Source organism: Populus euphratica, unplaced genomic scaffold (genome assembly GCF_000495115.2).
Source record: "Populus euphratica unplaced genomic scaffold, PopEup_1.0 scaffold18.1, whole genome shotgun sequence".
Lineage (NCBI taxonomy): Eukaryota > Viridiplantae > Streptophyta > Magnoliopsida > Malpighiales > Salicaceae > Populus > Populus euphratica.
In genome coordinates, this window is record NW_011499881.1 from 643,466 (window position 1) to 668,199 (window position 24,734).

Genomic DNA, 24,734 nt, shown 5'->3' on the forward strand with positions numbered 1-24,734 from the left:
TTTTAATTTTTTGTTCATAAGGATAAATTTTCTATTAATATATCTTATATTTATCTTAGTCAACACAATATTTTAACTGTAATCATTGATTTTGTTTTTTTAAGAAAAAAATATGATTGCTGAAATATATTTTAAAAAACAATATCAAAATAACATATCTATATTATTTTATGTGATTGGAAGTTAATATTTACAAAAAAAAAGTCAATAAAAAAATGTAAGATATTATTTAATAATGATACCATAACTAAAGAGTAAATGAATTAGTAAAACTATATTGAGGTGTTAAAAAAACCAAAGAAAAAGAAAAGGAATATGTATCACACACACAACCGTTGAATAATTTGATGCATTCATTTAATTATAAAGAATATGCATATTAAAGAATATCGAGGAGCAACTAACTCCATAACTGTAATAACTGAAAGGGCATCGAACATATGATTTTGAGTCAAACGTTCTACCAAGTGAGGGAATAAGAAACTGAAACATGGCAGCACCATGTGAGCACATGAATGTTGGAAGAACATGGCACTGAAGAACCAGTCAAACAAAAGCCTTTAATGTTATTGTTTCTCGAATTCAGCAGTGGCATGTGCTGCCCAGGCCCCTTAATCATTTGCTAACCATACGTCACCGTTTATTTCTTATCTTGTCATAGAAACCGTGTCCTTCAGCTGTTGGCCTCAGCTGAAACACCTGTACATGAATCTCAACAAAACCAAAACAACTAAAAGACAGTTTAAATTATATTTTTTTAAAATTTAATATTTTTATTTTTATTTAAAATTAATATTTTTTTATATTTTAAGAGGATTTTAATGTGTTAGTACCAAAAATAATTTTTAAAAAATAATAAAAAATATTATTTTAATATATTTTTAAATATAAAACATTTCAAACCGCAACAAAAATACGGGCTCTGCTTTCTGAAGGAGCATCGTCCAGAACCAATTCCGAACCACCCAAGGCCAACTCCATACGAATTCTAACCGTCAGATAATTTATTTTATCATCCCTTTTGCTCCTGGATGAAACCATGAGACTCGATTGAGATGAGTCCAAGACGAGCGTTGAAGTTGAACCAGAGAAACGACTGAGCAGATCATAGCACTCTATGGCCATGTCTATTTCTTCATTTTTTTTTAATTTTTTATTTTTCCTTTCTTCATTTTTTATTTTTTATTTTTTTTTTCAGAGATGGAGGTAGATAAAATTCTATTATCCATAATTCTTGGACTTCTCCGTGTTGGATACAATTACGTGTATTCGTAAAACATCCAAGACTGTTAACTGAACAGACTCTGTCGTCAACATCTTGGGCAAGTACTCAAGACCGAGGTCATTGTCCTAGAGGCAACTAGCGCTGTTCTTTCAGACATCAAGGTAGCGAGGCTCTATTCAGTAAAGTAACAAGACGAAGGACACCTCAGTATTAAACCGAAAAATTAAAAATAAAAATAACTAAAATAACCGAATTAACAAAATCACAAAAATTTCACTTTGATACCGAATTAACAAAATCACAAAAATTTCAGTTTGATTTGGTTTTAGTTTTGGTTTTTAAAATCTGAAACTAATTGAACCCAATCAAACCAAAACAATTCAACCAGCATTTAAAAAAAAAAATGTATAGATAGGATATTTTTTTTCTAACCTTGAACCTAAATTAGTTTTTTTTTTTTTCCCCTGTCTCTCGTCTCTCATATTTTGCCGCCTCCTCCAAACCAGGATCTGGGCTTGAGGTGGACATGCGCTCTAAATGCACAACACAGTGCGTGCCAATCTTTTTCATGGAGGGATATGCCAGGTGTGCCGTTCAAACGGAACACTTTTTTATGGGCCACGGGACCGACTCCTTTCTCTCCTTACTCTATAATCTATAATCAGTGAGACCACTGACATGCAAACTTTCAGTTCTTGCGCTTTTAAGTTCAGCCTTCTCTCACATGGCTATGATCCTGTCAAAGAATAGAATAGTTCCAGATCCAATTCCAGGTGTGCATCCAATAGCAGAACCTAAAATTTGAGATCAAGGAATAGAAAGCCGAAAATTGGAATAATTTCAGTTCACGCGAAGGAAGAAAAACAAACCAAAATTGATCAGTTTAATCCGGTTTTTAGTTTAGTTTGGTTTAAAAACTTCCAAAAAATAATTTGTTAAGCTCAATTCAAAACTAGACTGAACCGAATATGCTCAGCCCTAACACCCCCAGGTGATCAAACCACTACCTGCTAGAAAATGTACAGTGAGGGAGAATTAAGAATCAGTAAAGCATAAAAACCACGCAGAGATGCTAGTCTAGGAACCAGCACCAAACATCAGTAAATCTGTCAACAAGGAATGTGCTGATAACCCAACAACTTTACTATAGATATCAAGTCATGTTCTGTATTTGTACAATTAAAACATGGTGGTTAGAGTAATCTTGGGATCAGCTACCTCCCACCATCCTACACTGAAATTTCTTCCCTCCTACCACCCCTACAAAGAATGCTGGTCCCAAGTATTCCTATAAAAATGAAAAGAAGAAACTAAATGGAAACCAGTAAAACCCATCCATGCCCCTTTGACTATGAGAACCAGCCTAATGAAATTTTTACAACTCTAATGTAAAGGAATAACATTACATTTGGGGCAACAGATGTTACTGAAAAAACAAAACTACAATAGTGAAGGGAGTATTTACAGTGTGGCAATGACTGGATATCTTGACAGAATATCATGAAGAGGCAAAATGCTAAAAAATCACAGCCTTAATCCTGTAAAAATTGGAAGGCTGGATTCTCCAGAAGATTCGCTGCAGGTTTTACATCTGAGAAATCCTTCTCGTGAAAGGAGCCAGATAAGTCATCAACTGAGAAAGGAATGCTGCATATTCAAGTGCCATAATGAGTTGGGAGTTTGACTCGTCATCTATCCACTTAGAAGGAATGACTTTCATTTTACCTTGAATTGTCATCTATCAAGAATGAGTTGCTATCATCATCATTTGAGTCGTTTGCTAGTATTTTCATGCTGGAAATCACCTACACAAACACAAGGTGCAGCAACACATCAAATATTAACAGATTTAAATTAATACTTGGCAAACTTAAAATACAGAATCTAACGAGTAAATGATCAATTCAATCCAACTTACATCAGGGGATACACTTCGAGTATTGTAGTCGTCATCCCAGTATAAAGTGCATACTCTGTATAACTGTTGAACACTCAGGACCTGAAACCAGGAAGAACTGATGAGAGATAGAAGGGGGAAGGGGGAGGGGGGAGATGGAGTTTCGAATGATGCAGGGCATGGCAATCTTTATATATTAATCAGAAAAACTACAAATAACTTGGCAATGGCACAGCAGAAACCCAAGTTGCTTTTCGCTTTTCCTTTCTCATTTCCCATTCTTTTTCCTGGCAATTGCACAGTCCATTTCCCATTCTTTTTCCTGGCAATTGCTTACACAGGAATGCAAATGTAGAGACAATTTGCCAAACCATTCACTAAATTGATTCCAAAATTGACCTGCCACATTATATGACGAATTGCACAACACCTATCAAAGGCTGCCGCTGCCACTCCCACATCAGTTCTAAAAGTTCGGTACAGCTAGCATTATTCTTGCTTCATTATTGACTAATTGCCAAACAATGCACCTGCTTCCACCCAAGTTCTTTAAGAAGTTTCCTCACTGAATTTTGCTGCCATCACTAACTCTCCAACGGGTATGATATTTTGCAAATTCAAGTTCATTATTGACATGATGCCAAACAATATGCCTGTTTCCATCCAAGTTCTGTAAGAAGTTTCCTCACTGAGTTTTTCCATCACCAACTCTCCTACAGCTCTGATATTTTGTCAATTCAAGTGTGTGCTCGCACTGTGAGAGGGAGAGGAGGAAGAAGGGAGGAAAGGAGAGACATACCGGGCAAAGGTCATTGGTAATTTCATCATAGGAAATTCTTGATTTCTGGTGTATAACCTGGAGGCAAATAGCATGCAGAATTAGAATAGTTAAAAATACAATTAAAAGAATAATTTCAATTTCAGCAAAACAGAAAAGCACTAAATGCAAAATTTCATATGCGCAACTAAACTTTTCAAAGGGGGTGTTTTATAACAATACTTCAGTATAATTCAACTTAAACTAAAAGAAATTGTAAAATTATAATGTCAGGTGACAAGAGATTGTCAAGGCTAAAGAACAAGTTAATGTCATCAAAAACTACAGATTTTTTAGCAAATTATGGAATGCCAATGTCCCAATGTATAGGCCATGGTTACAAGAAATGTGAAACATTTGAGACAAGATTCAGGAACAGGGTTCGCACATAGATGAATTCAGAATACATAGGGGTAGGCTTAGTTGATATGTTAATTTGCATTTTGGTATGCTTAGGAACAGTTACTCAGTTTGCTTATGACAAGAAAATCACCATGTCATGATAAAGGAAGAAACTTCTACAGCACAAGTATTCTTTTTCTCTCTTTTCTAAAAATTAAATAAAAAATGAAACAAATGTTAGTTTCTTTTACATTTTTAGGTTAACACAAAATATAAGTATGACAAAACAATCGATTTAATAGTTGGGCCAGATTGTAACTTCAAGGAAACCCAGGCCTAAGTAAGTAACTACCACAAAAAGAAAAAACAATTGAACTGACTTAAAACAGGCTCAACCTTGTCCATTAGGTTTGGATTAACAGCACCTAAATGTTAGTGTACAGAAACTTTCTGCCTCCACTTTAGCTTCTCACAGTGCAGAGTGCATGCTTCTACTCTCTTTCTCGCCACTGATCATGTTATTGCTTTTCCCCCCACTTTTCTGGCTTTACATCACGGCTCCTCTCTATTCACTGCTCTCCCTCCCTCACTTAAACAAAAGTGGATCACCCATGTTGTCCTTTAATCCTCAAACCTCTCTCAATCATCATAACTTCTACATTTTTGTTGAAGGTGTTCTTATTGGGTTTCAGATCTTACTGTGTTCCTGTCTCCCGTATTTGGTCCATGTTCATTAAATATAAACTATCACATTCAAAATGAATGGCATGATTTTAGCACATGCTAAGCATGGCAACACTTTAAATAGTAATTATATTTTTCGCTCACTAAATATAGATCATTGAATGTGAAAATTAGTGACATGACCATTCATGTTCCTCTCCAAACATCAGAGTATTTGGATCCCTTCTTATTATGTCCTCGTGTTCTCTCGTGACATTCTCATTTTATGGACACGTTTCTTTATGGCAAAACTCTACTTTTGCCTCAGAGAAAGAGAAAACTTACTACATACCTAAAGTTATTCTCAGGCAACCTAAAAAGGATTACAAATAAGCAATGAGTGGTAGCAATGTTCTCTTCATAACTCAAGTTTCAACCTAATTGTGTCATCTTCGTAAAATCCATAACAAGGCTCAAAAAGGAAAGCAACATCCATGGAGAAAACCATACCAAGAATCCAACAGCTTGCCTAGTGTGTTTAAGTTCATCCCAGGATGCTCCTACATACTGCAATTCAAAAATCAATATACAAACAATAATTAATATGGAAACGAACTGCAAAGCCCCCTTGGAAGGTTATTAACCATAAGCACAAAGACAGAGGTCTAAAGAACCCCAAAAAAAATCAAATCTTTTATTTAAAAAAATAACAGTTTTCTCCTTTGCACTGAAGCATACATGATGTAGACGAAGCATGCAAATAGTCATTACAGGATATGAAATCATACTCAGAGTTTTATCAACTACATAAAAGCAACTTGCAAATAAAATAATAGCTAAACAACATAAAAAACGGAGAAAAATAGAATGTATAATTCTAAAATGTTGGTTTCTGCTTTTCTTTTCAACACAACTTTTTGATTTTAATAATTTAAACAAAACCATTAATTGTTAATGCAGCCTTGCTAACTTTGTTCAGATACCCTACATAAGAATTCTGAAGTGGCATGGAAAAACAGCGGCTTCTGATGATACAGAAATAACGACAAAAGATAGGATTAAGGTGAATACAGCATTTACTTTGAGACAAATTTAGAAGGGTACCTCTTCTTTTGCCTGGCCACACCATAATTCTAATTCAGCTAACCCAGCCTTCACATATTCCCCATTGCTGAATGTGCAGCACTCTCGACGGAGCAGAAGGCTGCAATTATACCAACGATTGCATTGTCAAGTTAATGATGTATCATGCAACAGTATCCAAGTATACAGCATTATTTGACATTTGAAAAGGATAGAAAAGTTCTTTACCTATTAAACAGCTGCACATTAATGTATGAGAAAATTTGAGTAAATATCTTCTGCACAAAAATTGGAGGCACCTGAAACAACATTAAGCATAGTTCAGAGCATAAAAAGGACAATAGAATTACTTTGATGTTGTTGAAAGCAACGATTACGTACAAAATTTTCTTTCAATGTGCATAGCAGCCCATCAAGACTATTGACAATGCTGCGCCAGGAATCAGCTGGTGTATTATGGCCAAATGACAGAGATGATTTTAAAGCAGTTCCCCTTGATGCCCTTGGTGCCTGAGTTTCATTATTAGTCTTAGAAATTATGGTTGTTGGGGAAATTCCTAGACTAGCACATGAAGTCCATTGAGAACAACTTGAAATTCTTCTGATTACAAGCACAACCACTATCATTTTTCTCGGTAGTGAGAAAGAAGATGCATTCAAGCCAAGGAAAAAACTGGTCATCAAATCTATATTAAAGCATCTGAAAATTATAGCAGAGATCTTTCAAATATTTGCATAAGATACACTCAATGCAACAAAAATGACAAGTTTACTGATCTGATTATGAAAGAAAACTGAAAGGAAAAAGGTAACGAAATTAAGCTATATATATATATATATATATATATAAATTCAATTGAGGATAACACTTCATCAAAATCTATGGTTAACACTAAAATTAGATTTCAAGATCATGCATTGAATCATTTAATTCTTTTTAGTTTTCAACAAAAATAAAAGCATAAATTATGATAACATTTTGAATCATTGAAAAAATGAAATGGGTTTGCCCATTTACTGATAGGAAAAATAAAAGGCACATTAAATATATCATGGCAGGATGACAATTGAAGAATCAAGGTCAGTTTACCTGGATACATGATGAAAGAAGAGGTGATAAATCCTTTTTAAAATTATCCCGAACAATGCCATATATTGTCTCCACATATGCTGTCAACTGCTGTTTAAAAAGCAAAGCTGGATACTTAGCCTCAACCATCTGTATATCTTTACCAACTCTAAGATTGGCGGACGAAGGTGAAGAACGGAAACCCTGAAGAAATACCAGGTCTCAAATGACTCGTTTGCATAAGCAGAACATTAAATAAAACTTTGAGAACAAAAGAAGAATAGAATCTTGTGAATTAAAGTAGAGTTAGGCGTCTTCAAAATATAGTTACATGATATGAGATCATTTTTATGTGAGCATTATTACAAAAGAAATTTCAGGGGGGGTTATCTCATTACTTGGGCCATCCTTCCAAAAAATGATGTTGGAGGTGGTGGATTTGAATTGGCACCACTGCCTTTTAAAGTACGTTGAAGTAAGAACAGCAGCATTGAGGTATTTGATAACCAATATGCCATTTGATTATTGTCATCCTGGTTCTGCAAGCATTACATATCATCCATAATGTTAGATGTTGAATCACAGAACTCTGAACAATTCTGTTTTTTCTTCAGTTACCTATGTTGTGGTTTGGTTTAGAGGCAGGATAATTCTCAAATAAACCATGCATGGAAGGAGAAAATCAAGTTACCTCTATTGCAGAACCAATCATCTGAATAAGACGATCAAATACACTGGTTTTTTCTGCTTCAAACGATCTCCACTGGACAAGGCATCTGTAAATGGTAAATGCTCCAACTGGTTTTCCTTGACTAAACCCAGGATTTTGCTCCACGCATTTTATTAGAGCATCTACACTCTCCTACATCACAGAGAAAAGGAGTAAATTTAGGATTACATCACCATTAAACTCCCAAACCAAAAATCAGGGGAAAAAAACTGTTTTTCCATCTTTAAGCACGTACATGTAGCCGTTCAATCTGAGATTTCCTCATTTTTTTGTCAGCATCTGTGCCAAGCCTTTTAGATGGAGTTGGTGGTGCCTGAAGAAGCATGCTCACTTAGGACAATAGATAATACAGGAACATTCAGAAATGGTGTATATCTTAAATAAAATAAAATTATGTATCCTTCACTTACATGATGACCATTTTCTAGATGCTGCAGCAATTTAAAATAAAAGAAAAAAATATTAAGTTTCCAAGAGATGACATGAGAATATAAATGTTTAACAAAAAAAAATATTCATGCACTTTACCTGAGAGGTAATTTCCAAATGTTCTGACATTTTTCTTGAAGATGAACTAAACAGTGCTTGGTGCCGCAGAACTTGGTCCTCAGCTTCCATGTCAGAAAGTTTTTCTTCAAGCCTGAAAAAGGAAACTGTCAGTAATTTAAATTGATATAATTAACACTAAGTTATCAAGGAAAAATCCCATTATCCCACTTCATGTTGACTTAAAAATGCAATTTAAGTACTTGAGTCTTTTGACCAAAAAAATCACTGTAGAAACCTCTGCATGGCTGTTTTCAGCTCAATTATCTTTGACTCTGCATCCAAAGCCTGCCTCAGACGCTCTTCACTAAGCTTACTTGTCTCTTCATATTTCTTCTCTGTTTCATCAATTCTCTTTTCCAGTGAGCTTACCATAGCCTAAATTGTCATCCACAAAACACCATTTAAGTGAAAGTTGAAGCACATGCCTCAAATGGGATTTTTTTTGCTTGTTTCTCTTTCAAATTTCTATGCTTAATGCAGTCATATAGAAGCAATACGTAAACTGTCATTTGAAAAGCCCTGTACCAGCTCGAAAGTTCATTTAGAAGAAAATAGCAATGATAAAAAGCTTTACCTTGAGCATTTCATTTTCAGCAGTAAGTTTATTCACCAGTTCATTATCAATAACTGGGACTTCCTGTATGGTTGGGACTTGTCCAGCTTCTTTCTTTATAGACTCTTGTTCCTTGATTAACAAAGCTTTAGATTCTTGGAATTCAAGCTGCATTTCTTGCAATGCTGTGCGTAATTTTGCATTTTCCTGTGTTTTGGATTCCTCTAGGTCAGCCTGCATTCAATAGAACCATCACTTACAAACAATCAATACCAAATAGCTAACAAACTAGAGGGAAAAAAAACCAGAAAACACAAATCCAACCTTATGCTTCTAGTCAATAGACAAAGCTAGCATATTCATATGCGCATTCTAGATTGTAATTTTAACTTCAACACAATATTCCTCAACACAGTGAATGGCTAAAGATCTTATCTCTCTGGAGCTCAACACAAAAGAATTGTATCTTTTCATACATTGTTATTAAATGCCATACAAACAAGAGGGAAGTTAAGTTCATATGATGCCGTTCATTTATTTAGGAGAAAAGAGAATTCCAAACAAACAAACATCCCTACCCTCATTCGTTTCTCCAGCTGCAGACGCCAGGTGAGTTCTTCAACTTCCTTTTCCAGTTTACTTTTTGCAGCTTGGAGAGCACCAGTCTCCTTAGCAGCCTGCAGACATATTAGAAGAGTCAATGAAATATTAGCAAATAAAACCGCTTTAGGAGACCACAAGCAATGGGGCAATTTTGAACAGATCGGGAATTTAAGGGGTGGAATTTGGGTGGAGCAAAGACTAAATTATGCAGACTTATGTTACCCAAGCAGCTCTGCATGCAAACGAGGCAAGATAAATGGTTTTAAAAATTGATCATTTTTTCTCTAAGTGCAACATTCGAATAAAGAAAACTGTACTGGAGGCACCCAAGGACACAATAATTACAAAGAAACCCAAGAAGGGATGTTATGAAATTTAAGAGAGAATTGATCGATTACTTTAGCAAAAACACAAGGTTCCCTTCATGAATAAAATAACCAATTTTTCTGTAGTGGCAATCCCAACCAGCTTTTAGGCCCCACCCAAGTTTATTATGGGAATAAAAATAATACTAAAATTCATTATCAGATTATTTATGGAACTGTTGAAGCAAACAAGAAAGTAATATGGACGAAAAATTTTGCAAAGCAGGATTTGCAATCTTAGATATAATTTATTGGAGAAGAAAATAGAAAATAAAGAAAGACGAGATCACCATTTTAAGCTTCCTTAATTCTTTACGAGCAACCCGCCCTCTCCAGGCACATTGAGTGGCAATTGCTGCTCGTTTTAACCTCAAATAATGAAGTTGAGCTGAATGTTTTCGGCATTGACTCTGCAAAAGCAAGAACTCCAATAGATTAAGAAAGCATATAGTGAAAAACATAATAGAAAATCCAATCAACAGATGTGCAGCAAATGACTGCATTTCCATCAAAGTGTCAGCCATGACAAATAATGTCAGGTGATTTGTCAAAAGCTGGCCCACTCAACTTTGGGTAGCCCTATCTCATCCCTTAAGATCATGGCAGAGAAAGAAAAGGTTTAATCCCATGTCCCTAAGCACAATACACCTCACATTTGCAGTCATACACTGGCTATGTCCATTGTTCTTGTGTTGAGCAACCTTTTGATGAATTATTATTATTATTGAAAACAAAAAACAATGCTAATGCTCACAATCATCTACTGCCTAACTATATCGAATGGCTAGACAGCTTTTGCAAAACAAGCGTGCTTCGCTCTTTCCTTCCCCAAAATGGAAGAAAGAAGGTGAAATGAAGAGCAAAGAAAAGAAAAAATAACATAAGAAAGCTATAACCAATTTCTTATGAGGTTTTGGAATTAACCTGGATGACAATCACAGCTCTCATCTGCTTCCTGAAACAAAGCTCATTACGAGCAGCCATTCCACGCATGCATGACTGAATGGAGACAGCTGAGAAGCACAAATTTTTGTATCCTTTACTTGCAAGGTACCTGCGAGAATATTTCTGGATTTTCAAACAAGCCGTTTCTCTTCTCAGGCATTCAAACCTATTGCGTGCTACTTCAGCTGCAATCACATTAAATAAAGCATGAGCTGATACGATTTCAATCATTGACCAATACATTCAAAATTCAATAATTTCTGGACTCCACCACAGTCAAATTAACTAAGGGGTGGTGCATGAATAGGAAGCTACAGGTACCTCTACACAAAGTTTGGATATGAATGGCAGACCGCCGCAATAAGATAAAGCTTTTGCGACAAAAATACGAACGAACTTTCATCTGGATGATGCTTGCTGATCTTCCTAACAGCTCACTTCGATGAGCATCTAGCTCCGCCATCTGACCAGCTCTAAGAAAAACTTTTGTTTTCCCAATCTGCAATAGAAATTATTCAATAAGACACTCTTTAAGTACCTTGGGAATTTAGTACAAAACAAATATCCTTGTAGATTCTAAATGCAGAAAATATGCCATAACAACATAGGCTAATCCATACAAACACCCCTTAAACTATAGGTCTTTTTGATGGACACACCCTAATTTATTTATTTTTTCTAATTTCAACCCCTGAACAACAAGGTGTTTTGATTGACACCATTACATTCCATCCATGTTTCTGTTAAAACATCTGAGTTTCACATGTTTTCTTATAAAATATCAAAATATCATCAATAATTGGTCAAGAAACATTAAAAAATTAGCCTTCACCAATATTATATAAAAACATCATATGCTATATCATCAAATTATCATCATGAAATTAGCCCTTGATGGTTTTGTGACTTTTTTGTACTTTTTAAGGAAAACATGTGAATTGTATGTGATATTTACCAACTGCATTGGACACGACATAATGAGATGGGTGTCAATCAAAACACCTTATAATTCTCGAGAGTTGAAGACAGAAATAATAATAATGATAATGATATTATAATTTAGGGGATCTCAATCAAAATGGCCCATAGTTTTGGGGATGCTTTTATGGTTTAAGCCAACAATTTATAGCAGGGAAAAAAAAATGTAGATTAGTAGATTCCAAAGAGAGCTCATGATTTAAAACAAGATTTCAACATGCATTCATTGCTTGACTGATAGTCATTCCTCGCATGTACAAATCCATGTGAGCATGAACAAGAGAGACATTCAGATAGTTGAACATAGATTATAAATGAATTACAAGAGAAAAGATATACCTTAAGATTATTCATTATTCTTAAAAAGGTATTACTGAAAATATACCTGATAACCTTTGAGGTTCACCTTCTCTAGAAGCATCTTGCAAGCACTAACCTCATCGCAGCTATCAAGGCATAAATAATAGAAAATGAAAAGGGACATTTAATTCAATTCAAATCCAAGAAAGAATAAATAAGCAGCTATCAAGGCATAAATAATAGAAAAGAAAAGGGACATTTAATTCAATTCGAATCCAAGAAAGAATAAATAAATAAACAAAAACTAGAATTAAGAAACAAATTTAGAGAAGAAATTTAAAAAGCTACCTGCCATGCAGCACATCTGGTGCCAGAATGGCAAAACGACGAACAAATTCATCAAAAGTCTTCCTGGTGGGATATCCAGCACAGCTAATCCTAATTGCTTCCATCACTCCCTGGAATCAGAAAAGTATACATGCCGGGCATGGTTTTTATCAATGAAGAAATGCCATGACACATGAAATGACCACAATCTTGAATCTTACCCCACAACACAGCTGTTGTAAAACATTATTATTCTCAAAGATGGATGGCTTTAGAGCATTATTCGGTTTTACACAACGAATGTAATGTGGCTCAGTAGCACTCAGTGTTTCAAGCAATGCTTGTAGTTGTTGCTGTAGAGAGATAGGGTTAAAACTGAAAAATGTTGAAAATGTTAATTAACACACATTAAACTTATGCACGCTTGAACATAAACTGACCTTGCACCTAGAACCTATTGATGAGAACTTTGATGATTTGGCAGATTCCTCAGGCAATGGTGGGAACAGGCCTGAAACAAAGGAGCACTTGGACTCACTGAGAAGAGCTTGATGCTCTGCAACAACATAATCCTTGTTCTTATCCAGAAAATGTTCAGTTTGATATGTCACCTACAATCAAAATTCTCCTGTGGTGAGTATTAAGCTGCACTTCACTTTTTGGTTGCTGCATGAAGAACTAGCATCGTGGCACAATCTCATATGTACCAAAAAGCAGAGAATACTTACATCTCCAGCATAATGACAAATGGTGAAGTCACTGCGAGCTAACTTAGGTTTGTTAAAACGTTTGTGGTCTTTGAAAGTCTGATAAAGCTTTTCTGCAAATGTTTCATGTGTTGATCTAGGAAACATACTGCAAACAACAAACAAAAGCTAATATATCACTACCATATAAATGGAAAATTTCTGGACAGACCAAAATACTCTTTTTAATGTCTGCATCGACTAAATGGGAGGAAGAGTTGTCCTACGTTTTCTACAACATACATACCAAGCTTCGTCAAGCAGAGCAATGATGCCGCCAGGTTTCTGAAATCGTAAGAGTACATATTTGAAAGATGAAACACAAAAGAACATCCATCATGTCAGATCCTCTTTTATGATGCTTAAATATGTACCAGATTGAAATGCAAAAAAAAAAAAAAGCAGGAATAGAGAGAAAGTTCAATGAATGCAAGTAACACAAAGCCAACATCCAATTAGAATCACAATAATATAAAATCTGAAAACTATTTAACTTGCAAGGAAATACCACGACCAATCTCATCAGTGATTCCATTTCTACAATCAAAATAGTATTTGATTGTTCTTAGAAGAAAAGAGCACATTTACTTCACCACAAAATAAATAACTGGACAAGAATATAAAGTTACAACAGAAAACACACTTTTGCATATCAAGAAGCCACTGAGCGGACTTTCTTGACTAATTGAAGCAACAAGGGACACTGCTTAAGATGCAATGACAAGCAAATTACTTGGCAGTCTTTATTGTCCTTGAGCTTTACTTGATAGGCACAGTAATTATGAGACACAATAGCACTAACTGTTTCAAAAGGTGGGTATACGACACGTGCTTGTAAATGAAAGGAGAAGAAAATAAACTGAATTGAATAACTCGTCAGATCCCATCCCCACAAGCCAAAGTCAGTATTAATTTAACATAATCTTAGAAAGGTAGATATTGTAGTTTCCACTGTTAGCAATAAAAAACTAACATCAAAGACCCTAACTATGGCAGCTTACAGCATTTGTATGCAATTATGATAATGGTAGCAATAAATCGGATTGACTGGCATTGTAACAAAAGACAACCCTTATCTGAATTTGGAGTTAGATATCAGCACAGTTTTGGTCTTTGGAATGCTTTGGCACCTCAAACACAAACTATTAACAGCAACATCCCATACAAAATTGAACATTTGTCTATTAAAAAATATAGAAGGAAAATAAAATAAAGGAGAGAAATAGAGATGGAAAAGACAACAAAACAAGGTTAATCTGCATGGTTGTTGTATCACAGAACACCACTTATTTTAACTGTAATATAGATTTTACACAAAGATAGCCAGAGGGAAGCCTAATCACTTAGTTTTTGAGACTGGGTCTAAAGCTGATGCAAATATGTGATGTTAAATGCTTCATGCCAAGAGAAAAAAATTTAAAATTTAAAAGAAAAATACTACACCTTTTCAATCAGATCAAGAATATCCTGGTTATCAATGAATTCTATGTAACTCCAATCAATTTCTTCCTTTGTATATTCTTCTTGCTCCGCCTTGAAGACATGCTGTCAAACAAAATATCAGGGTAAGATAAATGACCATTCATCATTCAAGGGTTTTGATGAATGCTAAAGAACTTGAGCAAGTATCTCATGCTCAAACCTGGTTGAAGTGTTGCTGCAGCTTTTCATTGGTCAAGTTTATACAAAATTGCTCAAAACTGAAACAAGCAAGCAACACTACAAAAATAAATACAAGTATAAACTGCAGCAAACTTAATGATATTAGACTTGAATTTGCATGACAGACAGTAAAGTATATTTCCATGCAGATATGAGATGCCCTCTTTTTAGAATTACATTATCTATATATAAGTCATCAAACAAACAAAAGGAACCGTGCTTGCCATTGTGAGCAGAGCTATTGCTGAGGTTCCTCGGTTACAAGTGTTTGCATGAGCAAAATCATCCCAACCCACATAATTTATCTCATAAATGTGAGCAGAGCTATTGCTGAGGTTCCTCCTTACAAGTGTTTGCATGAGCATTATAAGAAAAACAGATCATCACCATCAACTTCCAAATGGCATTATAAGAATAAATATTAACTTTCCCCAGTAAAAGAAACATGGGAATTTCATGCAGTTTTTCTGCAAGAAATTAACCTCCATAAATGATGAAAACAAAAGCATACCAGTTAAGCACCTGTTTGTCTTGAAACTCTCAAATCCATATATATCCAGAACTCCAATTAAAGATTTGGAATTAGGATCTTGACCAATAGAGTTGTTTATTGTGCTTACAATCCTGGGCGACAAATGCTCAAGACATTAGTCAATGCTAAACCATTCACTGCGATAAAATGGGAATGAATGATGGTGCATCATGCATGCAAGCATAAAATACATTACAGCATACCAGTCAAATAATCTCGAATAAACAATTTTGGCCAAAGTATCTCTATTGACAGTTGCAGCATCTGGATCGAGCCATTTTGTTATGCTCTCATCACGAGTCACTATCACACGTTTGCATAATGAGTTTTCAAGAGACTTCTCATTGCACCTAAACAAAAACAGTGGATCATAGGAAGTGCTTGAGAAATCATGAGATCAAAATCACAGCAGAAGTTTAAAGATAGCTAAAACTAATTATCAATTACATCAAAAGTTCAGCTGCTGTCTTGAGATGAAACTGAGACTTATCATCCTTAGGTTCAGAAGAATCTATCTCATTTCCCTTGGCAAACTCCACATTGCCTAGATGTAGTATTGCAGCCACAACTCGGAATATTGCATCCTGTGAAAGGAAATTTTAGTAAATATTTTCATATGGATAATCCATACAACAAATACTCAATCAGATACCCAACCTGTTCATTAGCATTTATCCCAACAATATCCATAGCTCTTCTGGTCATCAGATATTCCTCGGACTCGTTCACTCCATCCAGCTCATAGAAATTTGATTGATTAAGATAATGAAATGTTCTAGGATTTCCCAATTTGTACTTCTCTATAACCTGATCGTGGCATTTGGAAACAAGCGATCATAAGACACTAAGCTTACTAGTAGATAATATAATTTTAAGCTAAAAGAATATCCAGGTACAAGTTTAGCAGCAAAATTATACAGAGGATGATGTATCAACATGACAAATCAAACACAATATCCAAGCTTATAGAGTGTTAAAAAAAGAACTACTATCCCAGGATAGCAACTTTTTAAAATTGACTTGAATAGCCAAATCAAACTGATTGGAAGATTAGCTATTAGGCTGCTATTTCCTCTGAAATCAAGGGTTACAGATGGAGACATGGCATTCACTTTCACCTTTAACATACACTCAGATGGTATAGGCATCAGATCATCCTTTTTGTTCTGGTTGAAATTTAGATGAATTTCCAATAGTAAAATGGAGCTAAAGAGAAGAATGACACATCAAATGATCTTTGCACTGCCCCAGTCTTTCCACAAAAAGATTTCAGAAAAAACAAATGAACAGCAACTTGCCTCTTCTGGCGCAGCACAGAGCATGTAAAAACAATGATAGTTTCTCTCAGCGTCAGACACTTGGCAAACACGGGAGCGTTCCAGTAAATAAGTTCTAATAGCAGCTCCTGAAATCCTCCCTCTTTGATCAAACTGAATCTCCACAAACTTACCAAAACGGCTGCAATTGCATTGTATTCAAATTCAGTAAAGTGATTGTCTCAATCAACCAAAAGATTCTATCTTACAACCTTAAAGTTACAAAAAAAAAAAACAGAGATAGAACATTTTAATTTAGGTTTCCCACCTTGAATTATTATTTCTCAGTGTCTTTGCATTACCAAATGCTTCCAGAACAGGATTGGACTGCCAAACACAGAATGAAGAGAGAAAAGTTGACAGTCAACCAAGGGGTTAACAATGCAGGCTCACTTGCAGAAATAAACAGCAGCATCTCACAACATAAGGTGAAATACATTGACTTCGCAAGCCAACTACTTAGATCAATAAATATGTAAGAAATTACCTCTAAAACTTGCTGCTCCACAGACCGTCCCTCAGCTGCAGCCCTCCCTCCCATGTAGGCCAAATAACGCATGAGCATTTTTGTACTCTCTGTTTTACCAGCTCCACTTTCCCCACTAACTAAAATTGACTGGCTTATTCCTTCATTAATCATCTGTCTGAAAATTTTAACATCTTACTATTAGTTCAACCACAAGGTAATTTGAAAGTACTTGATAATTGAGACCAAACATAGCATATGACAAACCACCTGTATGCTGAATCTGCCACGGCAAAAGGATGCGGGCTCAACTCACCAATGGTTGCCCCTTTATACTGTTCCATCATATGATTATCATATAAATGAGGAAGTCTTCGGAAAGGGTTCACAGCAATCAATATATTTCCTGTGTAAGTCTGGAATCAGCACTGGGAGTTTAGTTATTCGTATACCAATACCGCCAAAAGTACCTCAGAGGAAAAACTTTCATTAACCATACACAACTAGTGAAGAAGATTAAAAAAGAATTCAAATTCAAAAGTAAAGACAAAAGAGGCAACGGAAAGCTATATTATTAAAATAAAAGGGAGTAGCTGCCTGACTAAACAGCATCCCTCTTTCAAAGATTTCTGCCAAACAGCAAAATTAAGTGATGGGCTGATACAGATCATTTATTAAGACTTACATATATTTCATTTATATCATATCTACATCTAAGATTCTGCAAAACCCCTGGTTCATGCAAATATGCCAGCTTGGTCATATCATCCACGCCACATGGAGGAAATTCAGGATCCTTTGGAAAAACGTTAGATGCTTTAGCAACAACCTACAAAAGCAACAAAAGAAAACAGTCCACAAACTTAGTCCCAACTCCGATGTACAGTAATTGAACAGTGGACTAGGCATCAAAACACATTTTATTACTATGGAATTAACATGTACTTTTTAAGTCAATATGAAAGAAGAGGGGACATTGATATATTCCTAACTTACTTTTTTTTTAACATAAGAATTAGAGTTTTAAATAACAATAAATGGACTAGGCATTGACACAGTTTATAACTGCAGGATTAACATGAAATCTATGCCAATATGAAACGACGAGAAAAAAACTAAATTCTCCTCATTTCAACTTTTCGATTATAAGATTCAGAAACTATATTGAATTCAAACATTGTTGTATTTGTAGGAAGAAAATCTTTTGATTTGATGTATTAAGGGTTTCATTAAATTATTTGTGAATCCCACCAAGTAAATCAATTTAAAACTTTCATGATATAAGCCGCTGAGGATATTTTTGTGGTTTAATAACATTTATACGACTTTTCTGTCCAAAAGCAAGAACATTTAACACCTTAAACCTCTTTGTGTGGAACATAAAGATAAGTGCATGTGCATTTGTGAATGTATTCTTTTAAAGGGGAGGCAGTAACCACCTTTCTTCTATCAACAAGCAAATTTCACCAATACTCCTACATGTGCTTTGGTGTTATATTTTCAATCACTCAACCAAGGTTCCAGTAATAATGCCAACAGCAACAACAAGCAAAATTCAAGGGGCGGGGGACCGGGGGGAACAACCTCCATGGCCCCTTGCTGCTTAAATAGTTAACTGAAGGCAGTATCAATGTATCTTTATTTGCATTCCTAGTCATTTCTCCAGATAATAATTAGAAAACAAGTTCCTTGAGAGGCTGTTTGGAAACCCAATATTTGTGTGGCATTCAATTGATTGAGCAATTAAAGTAATTTTTTGGTTTGCTAGGCTGGAATGCTATTGAACTCAACTCTTAAATCCATACCAATTATAAGCCTGATCAATATAGTTTGGACTTGCCAAAAGTTCCACCAGCAATGATCATTTCATCATTTTTATATTTATTTCAACAAAAAAGATAATTTTACCCTTTACATCTCAAATGTAGAAACTACAAATTGAAGGATAAGATAATAATTTAAGGTTAAAATATAAATCCAATTCAAACACTTATAAATTCACGCAATACAAAAGAATACAAGATAAAAATCAACTCCATCAATGAATTGGTCCCAAAGAAGTTATAGCCCATTTTCATTCACTTCCCGAGCAGCATTTTAAGAATGTTATGGACAATAGGGAAATGACTTGCTAGTAAATTTATCAGTTTTCATCAATTCATTAAAACTTTAAAAATAACAAAACAGTTCACACAATTTATCATGTAAGACACTGACTTGATTTGAATGCTAACACTTTCTTTTCAGAGAGTATAACCAAATTTTAGTTCCTCAACTTCCAGTAAATATAAGGATGAAACCTGTTTTGCTACAAGCCAAAACAAACGATCAAACCTTCATGCAAGAAGCATTTGAATGGACTAGCCAATAAAACCATATATATTTTAAATCAGACATGGAATGAAGAAAGGAAAGCATTTGGATCTATCAGATCAGATATCATATAATGGGCTGGGGTGGTTTTGAAGAGCAAGCTTTTTTAATAAACAAAAAACATTCTCAATTCTGTTATGAGAACTTGATATAAGGTCCTGGAAACAACTCACCACCTTCCTTGATTCACAGATTACTGTAATTTCTTCACCATTAACTTCCACAACTTCCCCATCCACCCAAGCTTCCTCAGGATCCTCCACCCAAACAAAAGATCCAACCATTGAATTGACTTGAGCAGCCTGTTGGGCCAACAAGTTCAACAGTACATCAATCAGAGAGTAAGAGAGTAAAGTACTAAAGTCTCATCCATAACCACAGTGCATCAATATAAGCATTGAAACGAAAAGAGTGTAGCATCCACCCAAACACAGATATGCTGGCAGCAAGGGTCACTTCTACTGAACAGAATCTATAAACAAAATATTATTCAGCTCAAGTGATCATAATCAATAATTTAAATCAGTTATGAATTCTGACTCCAGCCCTTAACACATCTTACAACATGTTCTAAAAATTACTTTTGGTAAGTTATTCATAGTCATTTTTCTGAGTTTCCAACAAGGTCCACAAAGCTAGTTGGCTTCTGAGCAGAATTAAGAGTAGAATAACACTCCACCAAGGCACTCACATTATCTAGTCTCTAGACACTGCACAAATCTTTATACAATTGAAAACTTTGCATTAACAACTAAATGGAGAGCAGGACAGAAATTCTATAGTGCTCAGTTACATCAAAACATTTCTGAAAGCATCTAAAACAAGAAATGAACAACATATATGCAAGGTCAGGAAATGCAATAAGCAATATCTGCACGAGGAAAGGGAAAAATTAAAGCCGAGCACTTCCACATTGTTCAAATTCTAATTTTCTATCACAAGCAACAGATATTTCAAAACCTTTACCAATTAGTGCTAAAAAGGTTCACATTTTAAATTCAATTCAATAATTAAGCTCTTAAGGAAAGAACTAATTAGGAACAAAATTAACAATATTGTCGAAAAATGAGACAATAAATACCATTATCGAGGAGAAAGAAATGATCAGATTTAGATCCGACGCCGACGTAATTGAAACCCTAGATTCCTCCCTCGGGAAACAATGCCGACGAAACCATTAACGATTTCTTGAAGAATTGCAACAAAATGCCGTTACCACAAGATCTCAAATACCTTCCGCGCTGCCCTAAACAAGTTTTGCACACTCCTATACTTGTATCTCTAAGAATGCAGCAACTCTCTCTATCTCCATAACAGCTGGAGTTTCTTAGTTGAAATGAAGAAGAGGAAGAAGGGTGAAGGAGGTCACGTGAATAGCACAGCACAATGGTGTGGACCTTAAACCCCCTTCGGCAACAAACGAACCTGCAAACGAAATGGAAATAAATTTTTCACTTATTATTATTATTATTTTCCTTCCCTTTCCCTCTCAAATTTCCCTTCTTCTTTCTCTTTCTCTGTCCGTTGTTTTGTGTTTTTTTTTTTTTAAACAACTACGACGTGAACGCGTAAACTCGAACCATCATCTTCATCATCTGTTGTTGGTTTTTTCCTACTTCCGCATTTGCCCTTGTAAATCCCGTTTATTTACTCCGGAGTGCTGGCACCCCCGATTAGGATAGGAATGCCGCGTAATTATCGTCCACCTTTTATTTAAAAAAAAAAAAAACATTATTCCTTTCTTTTAGGTGACTTTTTATTTTTCGTTTTTTCAAAATTCTTTCCTAGTGCTTCATATAAGTGCGATGAGGTTGTCGAGAATTATTCAAGAACTATGGTTTTTTTTAAGGTTGTTACGGGCTGAAGGATGTAAGAGAATATTTTGAATAATTTAAAATAATGGGTGATGATGAATATAGTTGAACTCATATTTATATTTAACTCTATTTTAATATTTTATAAATTTTAAAATTGATATTCTTAATTTTTTTATCTAAATAAATTGGATATATCAGGTTTAGTTAATTTTTTAATAAATATTTCAAATATTCAATTGAAAAACTTTGTAATCTTTCATCCCCTTTACTTATTTAATCTTAAGGAGTAAATAAATTTTGAGATGGGAAAAAAATTATATTATGCATCCTTTACATGTATGTGTGTTATTTAGCTTTTTACAATGTTAATTTTATTTTTGTTAATTTCACTGTTATTCATAATTTTTTATCAGTTATTAAATACTTTTAATATTTTATTTTTTAATATTTTTGGTATTATTTTTTAATATTTTTTATACCCATAACATCTACCCTTAAATCTTACTTTTCTAATATTTATTTTTCAGAAATTTTATTATATGTCAAACTCAAACAACTATTATTTTCTCAATATTGTAAATAATATAACTCTTTAATCATGAAAAAAGAAATGGATTATATTTGGTGATGTAGCGGAGAGTATTTTTTAAAAAATATTTTTTATTTTAAAATATATTAAAATTAAAAAATTAATTTTTAACATTATTATATCAAAATTATTAAAAATATATCAATTTAATATTTTTTCAAAACAAACATGTTTTAAAAATATATTAAAATATAATTACAAACACCAAAACAAACTGCTACAGGATTATCCACACAAAAAGTTAAGATATTCCAAAGTTTGGAGGACTTGATTGGCATGGACAAGGTACAAAGTTAACAAATGTCACTAACCAGCTTGTCAATGGCATCTCTGTTGTTAAATTATAATCCGAGGGTAATGCTGGGATTTAAAAGAACCGTTAATCTTCACGTGACATGGAACACCATTCTTGCCCCGTATTCACACCAACCCACGGAATCGACGGCCTGGATCTCTTTCATTGATATGGGCCCCAAATTAATGCGTAATCAAAAGCCTCCGTTAACTCCGGAGCCGCATTAAGACCTCTAGCCTCTTTGGTCACGTTCTTTTCTTTTCCCGATTTGCTGTCACCTTTTAATGACGTGTCTGAGAGCCCACCCTTTCTCTCAACGAAGCTGCAATCAATGGTTCACATTCAATGAGCCAGTTACTGTACAATATGGATTTTAACGAAAGGAAAACATTTTTAAAGCATTTTTAAAAAATAATAAAATATTTTAATATATTTTAAAATAAAAACATTTAAAATATACCCACATTATAATATTAAATATATACCCACATTACTGTTTTCTGGAGGCTTGGGGAGCCATTACTGAGCCAAATTTCACAAAATAGAGTGAACTAAATAAGTTCTTCTTGTGAATTAAATAATTCTTGGATCGGTCAAGCAAGAGTTGGTAACAGTGTTTCTTCTTTCTTCTGGACAAGACAGGAAAAATGAAAGCGTAGTCATCAAAAAGGTTGGGAAATATAACATAAAACCAACAGTGGTGGTCGGAGGTCACGTGCAATGTTGAAGGTGCCGCCTCCTCACAACTCATCGTTTTCTATGACATTGTGTTTAGGTGTGCTGTGTGAAAGTGTATTTGACTTAAAAAAAGCATAGATTAATTATTTTATTATATGAAGATTCACGAGCAGGTCATTAAGGAATGATGGCGGAGCTAATTAATTAAACTAAAGAACAGTGAAAAATAATATATAGAAATGAGTTCATTTGGAGGGGCATAGTGTAAATTCCATGAGATAACCTTCATTCATAAGGCTGCCTTGGGAGAATTCAAAGTACGTTTTCCGAGTTTGTTTCTTAAAATATTTTTTATTTTAAATATATTAAAATAATATTTTTTATTTTTAATATTAAAATATTAATTTAAAATAAAAAATTAATTTTTTCAAAAACATTTTTAAAACAGCAAAATAAATAGTGCATATAAGTCAACCCTTGAGCTCAGTGTATTTTATTTGCGGCACAATGTTATTGTTTAAAAAATATATTTTTTAATTATTTTTAAATTTTTAAATTTTTTTACATACTAATATTAAAAATATATTTTAAAAAATAAAATTTATATATTATTTTTATATAAAAACACTTTTAAAAATAATACTACCACTATCTAAATCACTACCTTACAAACTTCATCTGATGCGTTTTTAATTTCTTTTCAAGGGACTCTCTCCGGCTTCCACCATTTGAGTTGTCCTCTTTCTTGATGTTACATAACCAATTAAAGTAATTGGGACACAAGAAAAGATGCTGTCTCCGTGTCATAATTGGGAGTGCCTTCTCTGCATCGGATCCATCTTATTTTTATAAAAATTTATGAAAAAAATATTAAATATATAAACAATATTTTATATTTCTCTAATCTCAAAGCCATATCACAGGAATTGGATCTAAAAATTTTAAATTTAATAGTTATTTTAGATCCAAAAAAATTTAATTTAAAAATCATGCTAAACTTGCGCCAAACTTAAAAACTTCAATATAAAAATCATATCAAACCCAGTAACTTCTCAAATAAAAAATAAAAAAATTAACATTTACCATGATTCTCTTAACATTTACACGGTGGTCTATGTTACAAACACTATATATAAATAATAATATCAGTATATTATTTTTTTTACATATTTTAAAATATAGTATAATGTGATTGATCATGTCAATTTTTTATTTAAAAATATGATTGTTTTATTTTTTAAAATTAGATTTTACTTTTATTTAGTGGTTTTAATATATGAAAGTTAAAAATATTTAAAAAATATATTTTTAAATTAAAAATTTCTTTGAAAATCATTGTATAAATATCTATACACACACCCACATCACGATAACAATCATTCACTCCGTGAAATCCTCGTTGTTTGTTCAGCATTTTTAGCTTGGGAAACTTAAAAATTGACCCTGTATTCTGTTATTTGTTTCCTAATAAGCTTTTTTATAATTTTATATTTCAATTTTCAAAAAAATTTCTCAGTTAATTTTATCTATCCATGTTTAATTATGAATTTGATTTGAATTTCACCTTTTGTTAGAAACAATACTAGCTTTTGTGTACGCAATTCATCATGGAACTGAACTATTTTTTAAATAAAAAATAATATTTAAATATTGAAAATGAATAGAAAATATAAAAAGTCATTTGTAATGGATATATAAAAACACTCATTATAGCTATGTTAAAATAAAATATTGTGTTAAACTTACTGTCTATATTACAGGAATAAAATAGTCTGGTTCAAAATAAAAAAAAATTAAAAATTTAAAAATATATG

The 24,734-nt window shown here is 33.7% G+C and overlaps 1 protein-coding gene across 4 annotated transcripts; it reads right to left on the minus strand.

The window, feature by feature from the left end:
* Positions 1–2,326: 2,326 nt before the first annotated feature.
* Positions 2,327–21,055, minus strand: LOC105129381 (myosin-6-like). Of its 4 annotated transcripts, XM_011031409.1 has the most exons (39): positions 20,623–21,055; positions 19,715–19,843; positions 17,854–17,997; positions 17,439–17,584; positions 17,190–17,346; positions 16,971–17,029; positions 16,685–16,844; positions 16,044–16,193; positions 15,834–15,970; positions 15,590–15,736; positions 15,377–15,478; positions 14,835–14,892; positions 14,636–14,737; positions 13,440–13,477; positions 13,175–13,301; positions 12,887–13,057; positions 12,668–12,799; positions 12,468–12,577; positions 12,205–12,265; positions 11,163–11,340; positions 10,821–11,026; positions 10,187–10,306; positions 9,507–9,605; positions 8,950–9,162; positions 8,611–8,750; positions 8,355–8,466; positions 8,237–8,257; positions 8,062–8,139; positions 7,788–7,958; positions 7,495–7,635; positions 7,118–7,300; positions 6,409–6,537; positions 6,256–6,326; positions 6,049–6,148; positions 5,455–5,511; positions 3,922–3,978; positions 3,144–3,224; positions 2,951–3,030; positions 2,327–2,872 (listed from the first exon to the last, which is right to left on the minus strand). In XM_011031409.1, the coding sequence occupies exons 1-39, from the start codon at positions 20,623–20,625 to the stop codon at positions 2,758–2,760; spliced, it is 4,485 nt and encodes a 1,494-aa protein (XP_011029711.1). In that variant the 5' UTR covers positions 20,626–21,055; the 3' UTR covers positions 2,327–2,757. The 4 variants fall into 4 exon arrangements, with proteins under 4 accessions (XP_011029711.1, XP_011029712.1, XP_011029713.1 ...); XM_011031410.1 differs by lacking the exon at positions 8,237–8,257; XM_011031411.1 differs by lacking the exons at positions 12,668–12,799; positions 12,887–13,057.
* Positions 21,056–24,734: the final 3,679 nt, after the last annotated feature.